This window comes from Peromyscus leucopus, chromosome 2 (genome assembly GCF_004664715.2).
Source record: "Peromyscus leucopus breed LL Stock chromosome 2, UCI_PerLeu_2.1, whole genome shotgun sequence".
NCBI lineage: Eukaryota > Metazoa > Chordata > Mammalia > Rodentia > Cricetidae > Peromyscus > Peromyscus leucopus.
This window is the reverse complement of record NC_051064.1, coordinates 11,888,999-11,904,059: the sequence shown is the minus strand read 5'-3', so window position 1 is coordinate 11,904,059 and position 15,061 is coordinate 11,888,999. Positions and strand designations below refer to the sequence as shown.

The 15,061-nt window shown below is 37.5% G+C and overlaps 2 protein-coding genes across 6 annotated transcripts in view; one reads left to right on the top strand and one right to left on the bottom strand.

Annotated features, from left to right (window-relative positions):
- Positions 1 to 15,061, top strand: part of Rmdn1 (regulator of microtubule dynamics 1) — a 34,438-nt gene that overhangs the window by 15,806 nt on the left and 3,571 nt on the right. For 3 of the 4 annotated variants that reach the window (XR_005090792.1, XM_028885169.2, XM_028885170.2), the window contains exons 4-8: positions 35 to 194; positions 9,851 to 9,940; positions 12,324 to 12,379; positions 13,696 to 13,783; positions 15,016 to 15,046. Coding sequence is in view for 2 of the 4 variants with exons in the window: in XM_028885169.2 (XP_028741002.1) it covers positions 35 to 194; positions 9,851 to 9,940; positions 12,324 to 12,379; positions 13,696 to 13,783; positions 15,016 to 15,046 (425 nt within the window). In the remaining 2 variants the exon portion in view is untranslated. Of the gene's footprint in view, positions 1 to 34; positions 195 to 9,850; positions 9,941 to 12,323; positions 12,380 to 13,695; positions 13,947 to 15,015; positions 15,047 to 15,061 lie in introns of all 4 variants that reach the window. The other variant, XR_003736233.2, reaches the window with a different exon arrangement.
- Wwp1 (WW domain containing E3 ubiquitin protein ligase 1) overlaps positions 7,526 to 15,061 on the bottom strand; it is a 121,061-nt gene continuing 113,525 nt past the window's right edge. The window contains exon 25 of one of the 2 annotated variants that reach the window (XM_037202376.1): positions 7,526 to 8,149. In XM_037202376.1, the coding sequence (XP_037058271.1) occupies positions 8,092 to 8,149 (58 nt within the window). In that variant the 3' untranslated portion in view covers positions 7,526 to 8,091. Of the gene's footprint in view, positions 8,150 to 13,956; positions 14,066 to 15,061 lie in introns of those variants that run through there. The other variant, XM_028885168.1, reaches the window with a different exon arrangement.

The window sequence follows — 15,061 nt, the reverse complement described above, 5'->3', positions numbered from 1 at the left end:
AATTAAGACGGTTTTATATCTTGTCCAAAATTAGTGAAGATGCAGAGTTACTGTGGCGTTTGGCACGAACATCACGTGACATAGCACAGCTTAGTAGGACTTCAGAAGAGGAAAAAAAAGCTTTGGTGTATGAAGCCCTAGAGTATGCAAAAAGAGCACTAGAGAAAAACAAGTCAAGTTTTGCTGCTCATAAGGTGAGTTAGTTAATAAAATGTCATGTGTTAGCCCTAACTTCTGTGAGGAGAAAAAATGCTCCACTTTAAAAGACTAGAAGCAGGATTGATACAGTTTTGAATTTGAATAGGTAGTCTAACTCCGTTAGTATGCTTGCTAAAATACTTTTGGGAATGCTTATGTGTGCCTATTTTTAAACAAATGCTAGAAGTCACCAATCTTTATTTGTAGTTAGTATAGCAAGCATTTGACATATTTATTATGTTTAATGCTGAGCATGTTGGTATAAACCTGTAATCTCAGCACTGGGGAAGGAGAATGGAGAGTTCCAGGATTGCTTAGGCCACATTGTAAGTCCTTGTCTGAAACACTCCCCGCCCCCTGCCCCACCCCTTTACTGTTTCCTTTCTTGACTGTTTCTGGTATATGCAGCAGTGGGAGTATAGCAACTGGAAAACTGAGAACTAGTATTATTCCCATATTTTAGTTAGTTTCTGCATCTCCTGACAGGTTTACAATGGTTTTTCAGTGATGCGAAGAAAGTGGCAGTGAGGTCAATAGCTTCTTGGATTTGAACTTTTTTTTTCTTTTAAGAAAATTTAAAAGCAAATATTTACAAATAATTGCTCATTTCATTCGTATGAGTGTTTTGCTTGTATATATGTATATATGTTCATCACGTGCATGCCTGGTACAATAGGGGGTCAGAAGAGGACGTTAAATCCCTTAGAAACTCAAGTTTACAAACAGTTGTAAACCGCCACTTGGGTACTGGAAACAGAACCATGTCTTCTGCAAGAAGTGTTCTTAATTGCTAAGCCATTTTTCTAGCCCTTTCCACTTGAGTTTCTGTGTAGTGTTTTCACAAATCATCCTGTTGGGACCATCATTTCACTGACTATAGATCAACTTGAGGAGGATCTTGATGATATTAAGAATCCTAGCCCACTTTCTACTTATTTAGATCATTAATGTTTTACAGCAGTGTTTTGTATTTTCTAAGTACATTAGTTGACTTAATTTGGTTAAATTTATTCTCAAATATTTTTTTGATTCTCTTGTTTACTTAAAATTTTTTTTGAGATTATTTATTGCTGGTATATACGAATGCAACCATTTTTGCATTTTAATTTTATATCCTGTGTTTGTTTAGTAATTATCTATTGGTTCTATTTAGGATTCTATTACAGATGTAAGATCAGATGATATCATCTATAAATTTTGCTTTATATTTTCTTTTCCCATTTGAACACCTTTTTTTTTTTTTTTTCCCCAAGACAGGGTTTCTCTGTGTGTCCCTGGTTGTCCAGGAACTAGTCTGTTCAGGGCTGGCCTTGAACTTGGAACTGTGCCTGCCTCTGTTTCCCAAGTTTGGGATAAAGGCATGTGCCATCACTGCCCGGCCCATTTGAACACTTTTTAAACTACTTTTCCATCCCCAGTTTTCCTGGCTAGACTCTTAAGTACAATGTTGAATGGTAGTGACCAGAATCAATACCTTTGTCTTATTCCTTATTTTTGAGGGAAAGGTACTGTAATCAGAGAACATCCTCTTTATTTTAAATGATGTCTGTCTTAGATGATGTGTACATGTATGTGTCTTTATGTGAGTATGTGCATGCAAGTGCAGGTGCACTAGTATCCTCGTCAGAGGCATTGAATCCAACTGAAACTAGAGTAATAGGCAGTTGTAAGCTTCCTAACTTAGGTGCTGGGAATCCAACTGCAGTCCTCTGCAAGAACAGTGCTCAACTGCTGAGCCATCTCTGTAGCTCAATCTATTTTTAAAATTTTTTGACGTGTATTTAAATTATTATTTTTTCCAGTGTGTTGCTTATATTAGTAAATCTTTTAAAATTGATATATACCAATCATACCAAAAAGGTTTCACTGTGACATTTTCATAGGTGGATATAAAATTACTCTCACTATCCTCTCTTATCTATCACCACCTACTTTATTTCCTCCCATGTCCCTAATTGTCTCTCTTTTACTTCCTTTTGGGAGAGCCTATAAAGATACTTTCAGGGTTCAAGTAATTTGACCATTTTCACCTCCTATACACTTTATTCTCCCATTTCCTTTTGCTAGATACAGTACTTCCTCCAATGTCTCTGTTTTCATGTCATATATATGGTCTTATGTGTCTGCATAAAAATCTAGGCTCTACAAATGAGAAAAAAACAAAACAAAACAGGTAACTACCTGGCTTATTTTGCTTAGTATGATATGCCTATTTTCCAGCAAATGACATAATTCAGTTATTTATGGCTCCTTAAAACTCCTTTATGTATATATGCCTTATTTTCTTTAAAATTTATTATTAGGTTTAGCATATAAAGTTATGGGTTTCATTATGACTTCATTTTCAGTATTTATTCATAGGTTAATCCCATAACATGGTGATAGTGACTACTGCTGCAATAAACGTTGTATGCACAAGTGTCTCTGTGATATGCTTACTACAATTTCTTTGAGTATGTACCCAGAAATTGGATCACGTGGTAACACTTCTTTGTGTGTGTGTGTGTGTGTGTGTGTGTGTGTGTGCGCGCGTGCGTGTGCGTGCAGCTACTCAAATACCTTATCTTCAGCCTCTTATATCTGTTGTCTATGTACTTTACCCAATCTACTAATAAGTCTTTCCACTGTGCTTTTTATTTGGCCTTTTGATTCCATTTATAAAATTTCTTTTGACTGTTTCTATCTCTTTGTTGAACTCTTTTTCATGTTTTCAGAGTCATTTATATTCTCTTTGAATTTATTCCAAAGTTTTATGTTGTTGGTGTGTGTGCGTGCGCGCGCGTGCATACCTTGCATTACCTCATTGAATATTCTTATTGTCATCCTTTGAATTCTCCTGAATTTTATCTTATTCATTCTCATTGAAATCCATTACTTGGAATTGGTAATTTTTAGAGGAGTCATGTTGCCTTGATTTTTCATATTTCCTGTGTTTCTGATGGAACATGGACATCTTGTATTAGTTTACTGATTCAAAAAGGGGGGGGGTCCTCTGGGCATGGTGGCACACACCTTAAATCCCAGCAGTCAGGAGGCAGAGGCAGGTGGATCTCTGAGTTCAAGGCCAACTTGGTCTACAAAGAGAGTTCCATGACCTCCTCCCCCACCCCCAATGTACTTTCCCCCTGTATTCTTTCAGTTAACATGTTTGTGATTTTTCCAGTAAGACTAGGTTGTAGTAGAGTTGAAGTGTTACTTTTCCTCATATACTAAATGGTTCAGTAATGAAACCCTCAGTTTATGTGCTCAGGGCATGATCTCAGAATCTCAGATGCTGAGGACCTCTAGGAAGGATAGTAATAACTAAAAGCCAAATTCTACTTCAACTCCAGTAACTTTGGGAGACTAAAAGAATGAGGATATTACAGTATCTGTTAATGTACTTATTGCTAGGGATAGGACAGGAAGGAAAATACAATAAGTAAGCCTAGTTATCTAAGTAAGAGCAATGGAGAAATGATAAAAGAAGTAATGTGTAAAGGGGGGAGGCTGTAAACAAGAAAAGAGATAGGTGGTGTCATACCAAAAGAAACCCGGGACAAATGGCTATCTGTGATGCCTATTAGCATACCAAAGTACATGCTGGCATCTAGGCTCTCTCAGCATTTCAAGTACCTGTTACAGAATCCATCCTGGCATCCCTGCTCCTCTCAGCTCTTCTCACCCCACCCCCTACCCTAAACTTCTCCAGCTCATGGGCTTCCCTTCCCCCAGCTTCTCATTTCTCTATAATCCTGCCATTTGAGCCATGCTCTCTCTTGGACCCCTCTCTGGGATCTCCTGCTCTCCTTTCTTCTTTCTCCTTCTTCCTTCCTTCTTTCTTTCTTCCTTCGCCTCCTTCTTCTTCTCCTCCTCCTCCCCCTCCTCCTCTCTCTCTGTCTGTCTCTCTCTCCCCCTTTCTGTCTTCTCCCAACCCTTCTTCTCAGGGCCTGGTTCATTCTACTGACTATGTTCAGTCTACTACTTTCTTCCTGTTCTGGACACTTCCAGATGCCTCTAGCTGTACTCTTCCTCATGTCTACAAGAAAAATCTTCCCCTCAGCCATACCTTGGAGCAGTCATGTCCTCACTTTATACAGGTAGCATGAATAATAGAGTGGATAGAAACTTGCACCCATACAACCTAAAACACTTCCTGTGCCTGAGAGGCTGAGGCAGGGAGATCTCCCAGTCCAAGACAGCCTGGGTCCTTTGGGAAAGACTGTCTCCAGAGAAAGAGGGAGAGGGAGAAAGGGAAGGAGAGAGAAGAATTAAAATTAGATAGCAAATTGTGTCTGTATCTTTACAATCACTTTCATGAGTACAGGTATAGACTGTTTAGTGCCTTGTGTGTGTGCAGGGGCAGAGTCTCTGGTCACTTGTGAATGTACAGGTGCATACTGTCTCTATGTGGTCATTCACATATGCAATGGCTTTACTCAGTCACTTGCTTTATAATAGATGCAAACTGTCTAGTATAGTCTCTGGCATATGCACAGGTAGAGGTTTTCTCTATGCCAGTGGTTCTTAACCTTCCTAACGCTGTGATCCTTTAATACAGTTCCTCATGTTGTGGTGACCCCCAACCAGAAATTTATTTCATTGCTACTTCATAACTGTAACTTTGCTACTGTTGTGAATCATGATGTAAATATCTGATTTGCAGGATATCTGATATGCAACCCCCAAAGGGGCCACTACCCACAGGCTGAGAAGCGCTACTCTATGCAGTTACTTGACTGCATGTGCATTGTCTCAGGGCAATCATTTGTCTTAGTGTAGGTGCAGGTCCTATTCCTATACTGTCTTGCTTTTCCTTCTCTGACTACATTGAATGGAGCATAGCCTTTCTAGTATACTCTTTTTGAGTTGGTCTTTGTATTGTGCACATCACAACCACAGAGTGTAGTCTAGATTAGGCAATGGTTCTTATAACTAGAGGTATGTTTCAGTCTCTAGGAATTGGACAGGGCTGTTACCAATTTTTCCAATAGTATGCCTTAGTACCTAGTACCTTTAAGCTCTTACCACTGCTTATCTTTTCTTCCAAGGACCTAGTGAGTTTCACTCCCAGTGTATGGCTCAAAGCAGGTTTCCACTGTGTAGGACACTGCATAGTTCTGGCTAAGGTTTGCTCCAGAGGTGTCCTGATTGCCAAGACTCTGAGAATCCTTCCATAACACTTGCCCTAGGTTCCCAGAGAGGCTGGTATAGGGAGGGCATTATGTATCTAGAGTCACCTACCTGTCAGTTCAGCAGGGGGCTAGCATATTTTTTAATCATTAACTATGTTTCAGGTGGGTTGAATATTTTGCATCTGTTAAATCTAATTGGTTTTCAGTATTCAAATCTGTTCCCTGCTGGTTTCTATTTAGTTTTTCTATCCATTCTTGAAAGTGGGGTGTTGAAATAGCTGAATGATCCATTTTTTTCTCTTTCAGTGTCTTTGGATATTTTGGGCTTCTGTTATGTGTATTTTTTTCTACAATTGTTGCATCTAGATTGTATTTTCCATCTATACTTTTTTTGGTCTTTAGTCATTTTGTCTGTTATTAGTGTAACCATTCCATCTCTTTCTAGTACTGTTTACATGAAGTACAACTTATATGCTCTTACCCTCATCCTGTGTTTCTTTGAATCTCAGTGTTATGTAACATATATTGATTCATGTTTTTAATGCATTCTATCAGTTTCTACTCAATAATAGGAGGAACTGTTTATTCCATTTTGCTGGTTTTATGTTGTCATGTCATTTTGTTTCTCAGTTCTTCAGTTTATGTCTTTTTTTTGGTATTAGATTATATGCATGTGTTTAATTCCTTTATTTTATTGCTTATTTTCATTAGAATTATAGTTTATAGCAATGTACTTTGGGCCAGGAATCAATTTCATTAGTATATAGAGATTGGTTCTTATGTATCTTATTCTGTTTACTCTAACAAAATTTGCTGTCACTTTGTGTCACTTTGGTGTTTGACTTCCTAGCCTCTGCAACCAATGTGAGAAATAGGGCTGTGTTGTTTAATGCATCCAGCCAATGGCGTTTTGTTACAGCAGCCAAGCCCACTTAAGACAGGCACCCATGGCTACTGGTGAGAAATATGCTGTTAACCCCTATGAAGATGGTTTATACTGATGTGTGGTTCCTTCCTGGTGCTTTAGGGATCATCTTATTTTGATGGTTTATGCCTTTTGCTGTGGAGCTCTCTGAATTTCTGTCTTGAGATTTGTTCTTCAAAGGAAGGATTTGCAAGTTGGAGTTTCAAATCAATTTTTAGTACCTTTCTCTCTCTGGTCTCCTGAAACTTCCATGTATGGGTAGGTTTAGTGCTACCCCACAGTTCTCAGAAGCTATGCTTACTTTTCTTCATTCCTTTTCCTCTCATCTGACCAGACAGGATAATCTCAGTGGATATATCTTCATGTTAGCTGATGTTTTTCTTCAGCTTGTTCAGGTCTGCTGATGAGCTCTTGCTATTGAACTTTTCAGTTCAACTAAACATGTGTATAAACTGTAGCCTGTAGATTCCCTAGTGCTAGGATTACAGGCATGTACCTGTAATTCTGTCTAGCTCTTTTTCAGTATTTTCATCTCAAAAATTTGTTTTTTAGCTCCTTTTTTTGTTGATATTTTTATAGCAAAACTTTATTCCTTTTTTTTTAAACAAATATTTTTTTTTCAAATTTTATGTATGGAGTGTTTTGTCTGTGTGCATTTCTATGCCACATGTGTACATTACCCTGAGGAGGACAAACAGGGTACTTGATCTCCTAGAAGTGGAGTTATAGACAGTTGTAAGCCCTTATGTGGGTGCTGGAAACTCAAACTTGGGTCCTCTGAAAGAACATTATGTGCCCTTTACTGCTGAGCCATCTCTCAACCCCCTTTAGTTTCTTTTTTCTTTCTTTTTTTTTTTTTTTGGTTTTTCGAGACAGGGTTTCTCTGTGTAGCTTTGCGCCTTTCCTGGGACTCACTTGGTAGCCCAGGCTGGCCTCGAACTCACAGAGATCCGCCTGGCTCTGCCTCCTGAGTGCTGGGATTAAAGGCGTGTGCCACCACCGCAAAAAATACATTCATCTAGTGTGTATGTGTGTACACCTGAGCATGCCATAGCCTGCCTGTGAAGGTCAGAGGACAATTTGTGGGAATTCGATTATTGTAAATAATCTTTAATGTGATACTGGACTGATTGCTAGTATTTTCTTGGGAATTTTGCTGTTGTATCTCTCCTGTTGTCTTCGTTGTTGTTATCTTCCTTTGGTTTGATAACATCCATCCATTTGTTTCTTTAATAGAGAGACTTTTAAAAATTAAGTAATAACTACATTAATATATTAAGAAGTAATGGTTTTTACTTTGGCAGGACTGGTACTGGTTTGTAAATCTAAAAGCTTGAACTGATTCTCTGTTCCTACTTTAACCAAAGAGGAAGGGTATTCTCCATAACATGCTGCCTGGAACAGGGGGTGGCATACACTGGCAAACTTCTCCCTCTGCTTTTTTTTAGTACTCTTATTAGAAGGCTAAAACTAGGTGCTATAATTTCATCAATTTATTCCCTTAGCTCTTGTAAGGGATTTTGGGATTTCAGCGATTAAATTTGCTATTCCAGTGAAGAAAAAAAATGTCTAAGAGTCTTAACTCTGCTACTGCTCTCTTGCCCTTCCTCCTCTAAGTAGTACTGAAATTATTCCTGGGCTGTGTTCTCAAACATAGTTGAGTTACTCAGAAACAATCTGATGCTGTAGAGACTTGTCTTAAGTTCTGTTAGGCAGGACTACATCAGCATCTATATAGTTCCAATTTTATTATATGTGCTGCCCAAGGGAGCACTAGAGCAGCATCTAGATTAATTCTTCCTATAATTGAGGCAGAACCAGATGGGATGGCTTACAGCTGTAACTCCAACACTCCTATGGTGAGGTGGGAAGTGGAGGCAAGAGAATTTCCATAAAGCTGGTAGCTGGCAGCCTAGAATATGAGAACAACCAAAACAAGAGATTCTTAGTCCTCCAAGGAAAGGAGAACCAACTCCCAAAAGTTGTGCTCTAACCTCCATTCTCATTCTGTCACACACACCACCACCACCACCACCACCACCAACAGAAGTTTAAATGTAAACTGATTGTAGATAGTGGACATTTTAGAAATTGAAATGGGTGGATATGGAAAGAGAAGACACTAACTAGCATACTTCTGCTATTGCTAGTATAAGCATGACATCAGCTCTTGCAGTATAAGCTTAAGGAATAGTCTAATAAATGGTAGGCTAATCAAGGAGAAAATGCTCCATGTTTGTTTCGTGTATAGGTAGTAAATGCATTAAAGACTTTCTAGAGGCTGGAAAGATGGCTCAGAGCACTTGTTAGTCTTGCAGACCTAGGTTCAGTTCTCAGCACCTATATGTAACTCTAGTTCCAGGGAATCTAATGCTCTATTCTGTCCTTAGGACACTACACATACAGTATACAGACATACATGCAGACAAAACACCCATATACATAAAATAAATTATTTTTCTTCCTTTTTTCTTTTTGATTTTTGAAACAGTTTCTGTGCAACCGCCCTAGCTGTCTTGGAACTAGCTCTGTAGACCAGGCTGGCCTCAAACTTACAGAGATCCACCTGCCTCTGCCTCCCGAGTGTTGGGATTAAAGGTGTGCACCACCACTGCCCGGCTAGATAAATCCCTTTTTTAAAAAGGAAATTTTGTGTTTGTGGCACAGTGGGTTGCACATGATACCCCAACACCCTGCCATTGAACTGTACCACTAGCCATTCATAAGAGATTATTTTATTCAATAGCTCTGATATGTGGGAGGAGGTCTGAGCAGCAAGTTTAAAATCCTGTTTAACCCTTCTAATGAACTGAATTTGTACAACTGAATAACAGAGATTTAATAATAATAGTCTATAGAGAGGTGTGTATATGTGTGTTTCAAAATGTGCCATTTTATTTCTACTAAACATGCCAGGACACAGAAAGTTTCTGTGGAAAGTAGATTTAAATAAATTTATATCTTTTTATGTTGTGTATTTGGATCCTTTAGCTATAGCTCATACACAGGGGAGGAATATAATAAGAAACTTGCATGCACAGAACTCATAGGCAGGTCCTTCTGGTCCCCCAAGAAAAACTAGCTCAGTCTTCACAGATATTTTTTACTGCAGACATTTTTTCCCCAAATGTACCATAAATCTGGTGGCTCTCCATAACACCTGAGTTTATGAAGTTTAGATATTTTAGACTTAATTCTTTGTAGAGAAACTCAGATCATCTCAGTTGGGGTCCATTGTCCAGCAGTGGCTATGAAGGTGATGTTATAGCTGGCAGTTGTGACTTTCTATTTACAGCAATACAGATGTTGAAAAAGGAGATGAGACAGTACAATGAGTCATTCATTACCACCCTATCTAAATGTATATTCAGATGTTATTTCTCTGTTGTATTGGCAATTGTCTTAGATTTCACCACTTTCTACCTTGTATTATAGCTCTGTGTGTCCTATCCTTTAGTTCCTAGGGGGCCATGTCTGCTTTTATTTGTACCTTTTGTTCTTAATTCATCATTATGCTAAGTAACATTTTGCTAAATGAGAACAACAATGGAGAGTAGTCGTGTAATTTTTTATTACGATCAGCATTCTCATCTTTTATTTTTCCTACTTTTAGTGGTATGCGATCTGCATTAGTGATGTTGGAGACTATGAAGGCATCAAGGTCAAGATTGCAAATGCCTACGTTATCAAGGAACATTTTGAGGTACTGATTTAAGTTCATCAATTTAAGAAGTCAGTAGTTTTCTGAGTGGATGTGTTGTAGTTTCAATTACTGTATAGAGAACATGTTACTGCATACTTGTATGCCAACTCTTGTATGCAGAGGCATGAGATTACTTGAGCCTAGGAGTTAGGGACCTATCTCATTTTAAAAAGCACAGCCAAAGCCTAGTGGGATACAGCAATAATAGTTCATTATTTCTTCCCATTTTCTAGGTCAATTGAATGTATTAGTGCTTTTGCCTTGCTTGGTAGAGCTACAACCATTATATACTTTACTTAGCTAGGGCTGGGAGATTCATGATGGCATCTCATCTATCTTAGTTCCTCTTTACTTGTCCTGTTGTTTAGGGGGCTAGCCCAAGCTTCTCTACAATATCAGAGATGGCATTCAAGAGTGAATGCTCCAAAAGAAAAGTTCCAGTGTACAAACTTTTTCAAACCATTTGTAGCACAACTGATAACACTGTATTGAATTTTAAAATTTGCTATCTGTAGTGGCACATGCCTTTAATACACGTACTCAGAAGCAGAGATATCTGTGAGTTCAGGTTCTGAGACACTGTCTCAAAAAAAAAAAAAAGTCACAGGCTAAGCCAGTTTCTGTGGAAGGTTTTGAATGCCCATTAGTTAAAATATAATAGTCTAATACAATTGACACACCTTTATTAGTAGTAATGATTTTGTTTATGATTATGCTGTATTTTATGTTGTTTGAAATTTCTCCTTAAAATTAATTTACTTCTTTTAGTAATTTTTGTTCAGTGGTAAAAATTACACAGAAATCTATATATTTCATATTCCATGTGCACACTATTTCATTATTCTTACACAGAGAACAAAACTACCATAGAAATGTTCAGCATTTAAAAATCTTTTATTATTATAGATCATCTCAAAGCACATGTAGGAATGGGCTGGGTATGCTACTCAGTAACTCCTCAGAAGCTGATGGCTACAAGTCCCAGTTTCTGGCTTCTGTAGTTACTAGAGAAAAATAACATTGGACTAGAAATCAGGACACCTAACTTCTCAAACAAGCATTGTTACGTATTACAGTTTGTTTACATGTCCTATGTTTTAATATACCTGAATTAAGATTGCATCACAGAATTAGTGTCACCTTACAGTATAAATTAGAAGTCTTCTTCTTCTTCTTTCTGTAATGGGTGTTTTGCCTGTACATATGTATATGCACCACATGCATGCAGTGCCCAGAGGGTCAGAAGATGGTGTCAGAACCCCTGGAACTGTACTTACAGATGGTTGTAACCTGCCACAGGGATATTGGGAACCAAACCCAAGTCCTTTGCAAGAGCAACATGTGCTTTTAACTGCTGAACCATCCCTCCAGCTCTGGAAGCAGTATGTTTTATTCTTTTTAAAGGGGTACATAAAATGGTTTTGTGTCACATTGATTTGGGTAGAGGTGATAATGAGAAGACGTTTCTCCAATATTCAATTAAATTTAACATAAAGGACTTATTTATCCTTCCTTTTATCTTAAAGAAATAGTAACAATTGTGCTTTATTAAACTATTTTCAGAATTAGATTAATTTGTATATTTTATGGGGTTTCTCACCTCCTAAACCAATTTCTGAAGTGTGTAAAATATATCTTTAGTCTAAGTCTTTAATAGTGTATTGAACAACTTGAACCAATTAAGAATATGAGGGTGAAGAGACGGCTGTGTATAAAATATCTGACATGCAACCATGAGGGCCAGAGCTTGACTGCTCAGCATCCATGTCAAATGTTATGTGTGGAGATGGGCACTTCTTCGTTTAGTGTGTGCTGAGGCAAAGGCAAGAGGATCCTCGGGACTTGCTGGCCAGCTGGTCTAACCAGTCAGTGAGCTCCAGGTTTGGTAAAAGACCCTGTCTTTAAAATCCAGGTGAAGAATGATTGGGGAGACATCTGGCTTTAACCTCTCACCTAAACCCATATAAACACACATGGGGGGCAGTGAAGGGGAAGAATGTGTCCTGAGGGAAAACGTTGTTTTGATTACAATGCAGGTTTGGGGCTAGAGAGATGGCTCAGTGGTTGAAAGTGCTGAGACTGCTCTCCCAGAGGACCCAAGTCCAATTCCCAGAACCCACAGTAGGGGGCTCCAGCGTCAAATGGCCCAACACCCTCTTCTAGTGTCCATGGGCACCTGCATGTGTGTGGTATTTATTCTCTCTCTCTCTCTCTCTCTCTCTCTCTCTCTCTCTCTCTCTCTCTCTCTCTCTCTCTCTCTCTCTCTCTCTCACACACACACACACACACACACACACACACATCCTTTAAAATGTAGAGTTATACTTTTCTTTTTTTAATTCACTGCTGCTTTGGTGTTTATAAAGATTTTATTTCTTAACAGAAAGCCATTGAGCTGAACCCTAAAGATGCTACTTCAATTCACCTTATGGGTATTTGGTAAGAAAATTTCAGTAATGTTTCTGTCCTATTTAGTGTGATCTTATTTCGTACTATGTATAAGCAATATTTTATTTTACAATATATATCTAAGCGAAATAAACTATTTAAAATACTATTTAACAGAGCTGAGTATTAAATCACTAAATAGCACTTGTGTATATATTGCTAGAAGATAGTAAATGTAGGCAGACATGGTGGCGCATGCCTGTAATCCTAGCACTTAGACAATGGCAGGAAGATTAATGAGTTCGAAGCAGCATTGTTCACATGAGACCCTGTCTCAAAACCCTCTTTCTCACCACCAGAAAAATAAAAATCCCAAGAAAACTAAAAAGACTTTAAGATTTTTTTCTGTAGACCTTTAGATTTCCTTTCTTGGGAAAGACCTCATTTACAATGCTAAATAAAACTGCATTCTTATAAATACAGTAGGTTGCCACAGGAGGTCTTTGTATCTTCAAAACATCAGATTGAGATTTGAATATTCTGGAGAACTATGTAATCTTTCTTCCAGTTTCAATGTGACCTTGTGTCCAATATGAGGAATTATTTTGCTGGTATGAGGGCATACCAGTGTTTTAAATATTTGCTGGTATAAAAGTCTGTCATACTCTTTTACAAAAGAAATGCTTTTCAGATAAACTACCCACTGAAGATTAATAATTATCAAAGGACAGCCACTTAATCAATAAGCAAATGTGTAATATAATCTATGCCTCAAGGAGTTCAGTCTCTAGTCAAAGATCTGAAACAGTTTTTTTCCTACTTCAGAAAGTTGTCATTATTTTTGGATGCTAATTATTTGCTTCACTCTTTTTTAAATGGGCATAAATTAGTGGCTGATATTGTTATTCATGTATAGTACATTAAGTTTTGTCATTTAAAAATTTCTGAATTTTCTTACATAAGCCCTTCAACAGTGAAGATGAGGCAGAAAAGGATTAGGAGTTCATGGCTAGCCTGGGATACATCTAACCCATTCTCAAAAGAAAACTTAAATTGTAATAACGATCCTGTGTCACTTAGTTGTTCTAAGGAACAAATTAGAAAGAGAGTAATGTTGATCCAGTACCTGGCACAAAGTGACCACAGTTGTTTACATTTAATCACAAAATAGACCCAACTCCTGAATCAGGTCTGTCTCTAGATAATAAACTAAGTATGAATATTAACCAACTATGTATCATGTAAAGTTCCAGTTATTTAAAATAATAATAGAGGATTCCTTTTATAATATCTATTAAAATGTTTGATTCTCTGAGTAAAAATCGTACAATTTGAATGTGTAATGCTATCTCTTTCTTTCCCTGTAGGTGCTATACATTTGCTGAAATGCCTTGGTATCAAAGAAGAATTGCTAAAGTGCTGTTTGCAAATCCTCCTAGTTCCACCTATGAGGAGGTAGTATGATGTCCTTTGTTAAGTTAGTACCGATTTATTAACTACAGTACCATTCTACAGTGTCCACACATATGGAGATCTGATTCTGTGAGGGACTTGAGCGAGTTTCTAATGATCCAATTCAACAATATCACAAAGGCTTAATACTTACTGTCCAGGACTGGTGAGTGCTGTTTTTTTTTTTCCTTGTTGTTTAGGTGAGTGGTTTAGGCTGATAATTCTGGTATATTGTCAGCTAAAGTAGCTAATGGCGAAAACAGACCTCCATTTTCTGTTTGTAATCTATACCACATAGAAGTCATAAAATAGAGAAAGAAAGATAGTAATTGTTATCCATCCAGTAAGTTTTAGATATTACACATAGCAAGTCATCTAGAGAAATGAAGAACATGTAAGAATTGATTTTAAAAAAATTATTGAGTGTGAAAGGCTCCTCATATTTTAAAGGCTGTTTGATTTTCCTATAAAAATAAAATTTGAAAAGAATTTGTATACAAGCTTTAAAGTCCACCCTTTGAATGCTGGGGTTTGAACCAGGATCTTACCACTGACCTACCTTCCTAGCCTACTGGATGAAAATCTTAAGTTTATTTATCCCTTAATTTTCAAAATATAAGGAACTTGGCAGTTGAAAAAATTTATCCTAGTATTTCTCCTATCATAGTAAGGAGTATTTGTTGTTGTTCGTCCCTAGGAATCTATGGTATACAATCAGATGTTGAAGAACCTGGTTTCTTTCCATTCCCAGTCAAAGCCAAACACACACACACACACACACACACACACACACACACACACACACACACACACACACACACACCCCTACCTCTATACCTCAAAAAGTATAAGCAGTGAATGAATTCACCATTTAATCATATCTAGTTTGTACCAGAAGTATGACTATCATGACTTAGGAGAATGGTAGCAGCTGAATTCTGCATGATCAGTTCCATAACTTTGTGCCAGGATAGTCTGGTACAAACTCTTAAGTAGCAACCAGGTGTAATTATAAGAAGTGATCTTCATTATTAAAATCCTAGTTTTGGATGATTTAATAGTGTTATATTAAACCTATGTTAATCTCCCTACTGAACTTATTTCTTTTAATAATCATTTACTTCCTGACACCTTTAATAGTAAGAATAAATCTTAAAGAAAATATGGGGTTTTTTTTCCCTGAGTTATTGAATCTAATTCTTTCTATTCTATTTTACTCTTTGTATTCTTAACAGGCCTTGAAATACTTTCACAGGGCAGAACAAGGTGAAATACTTTTAC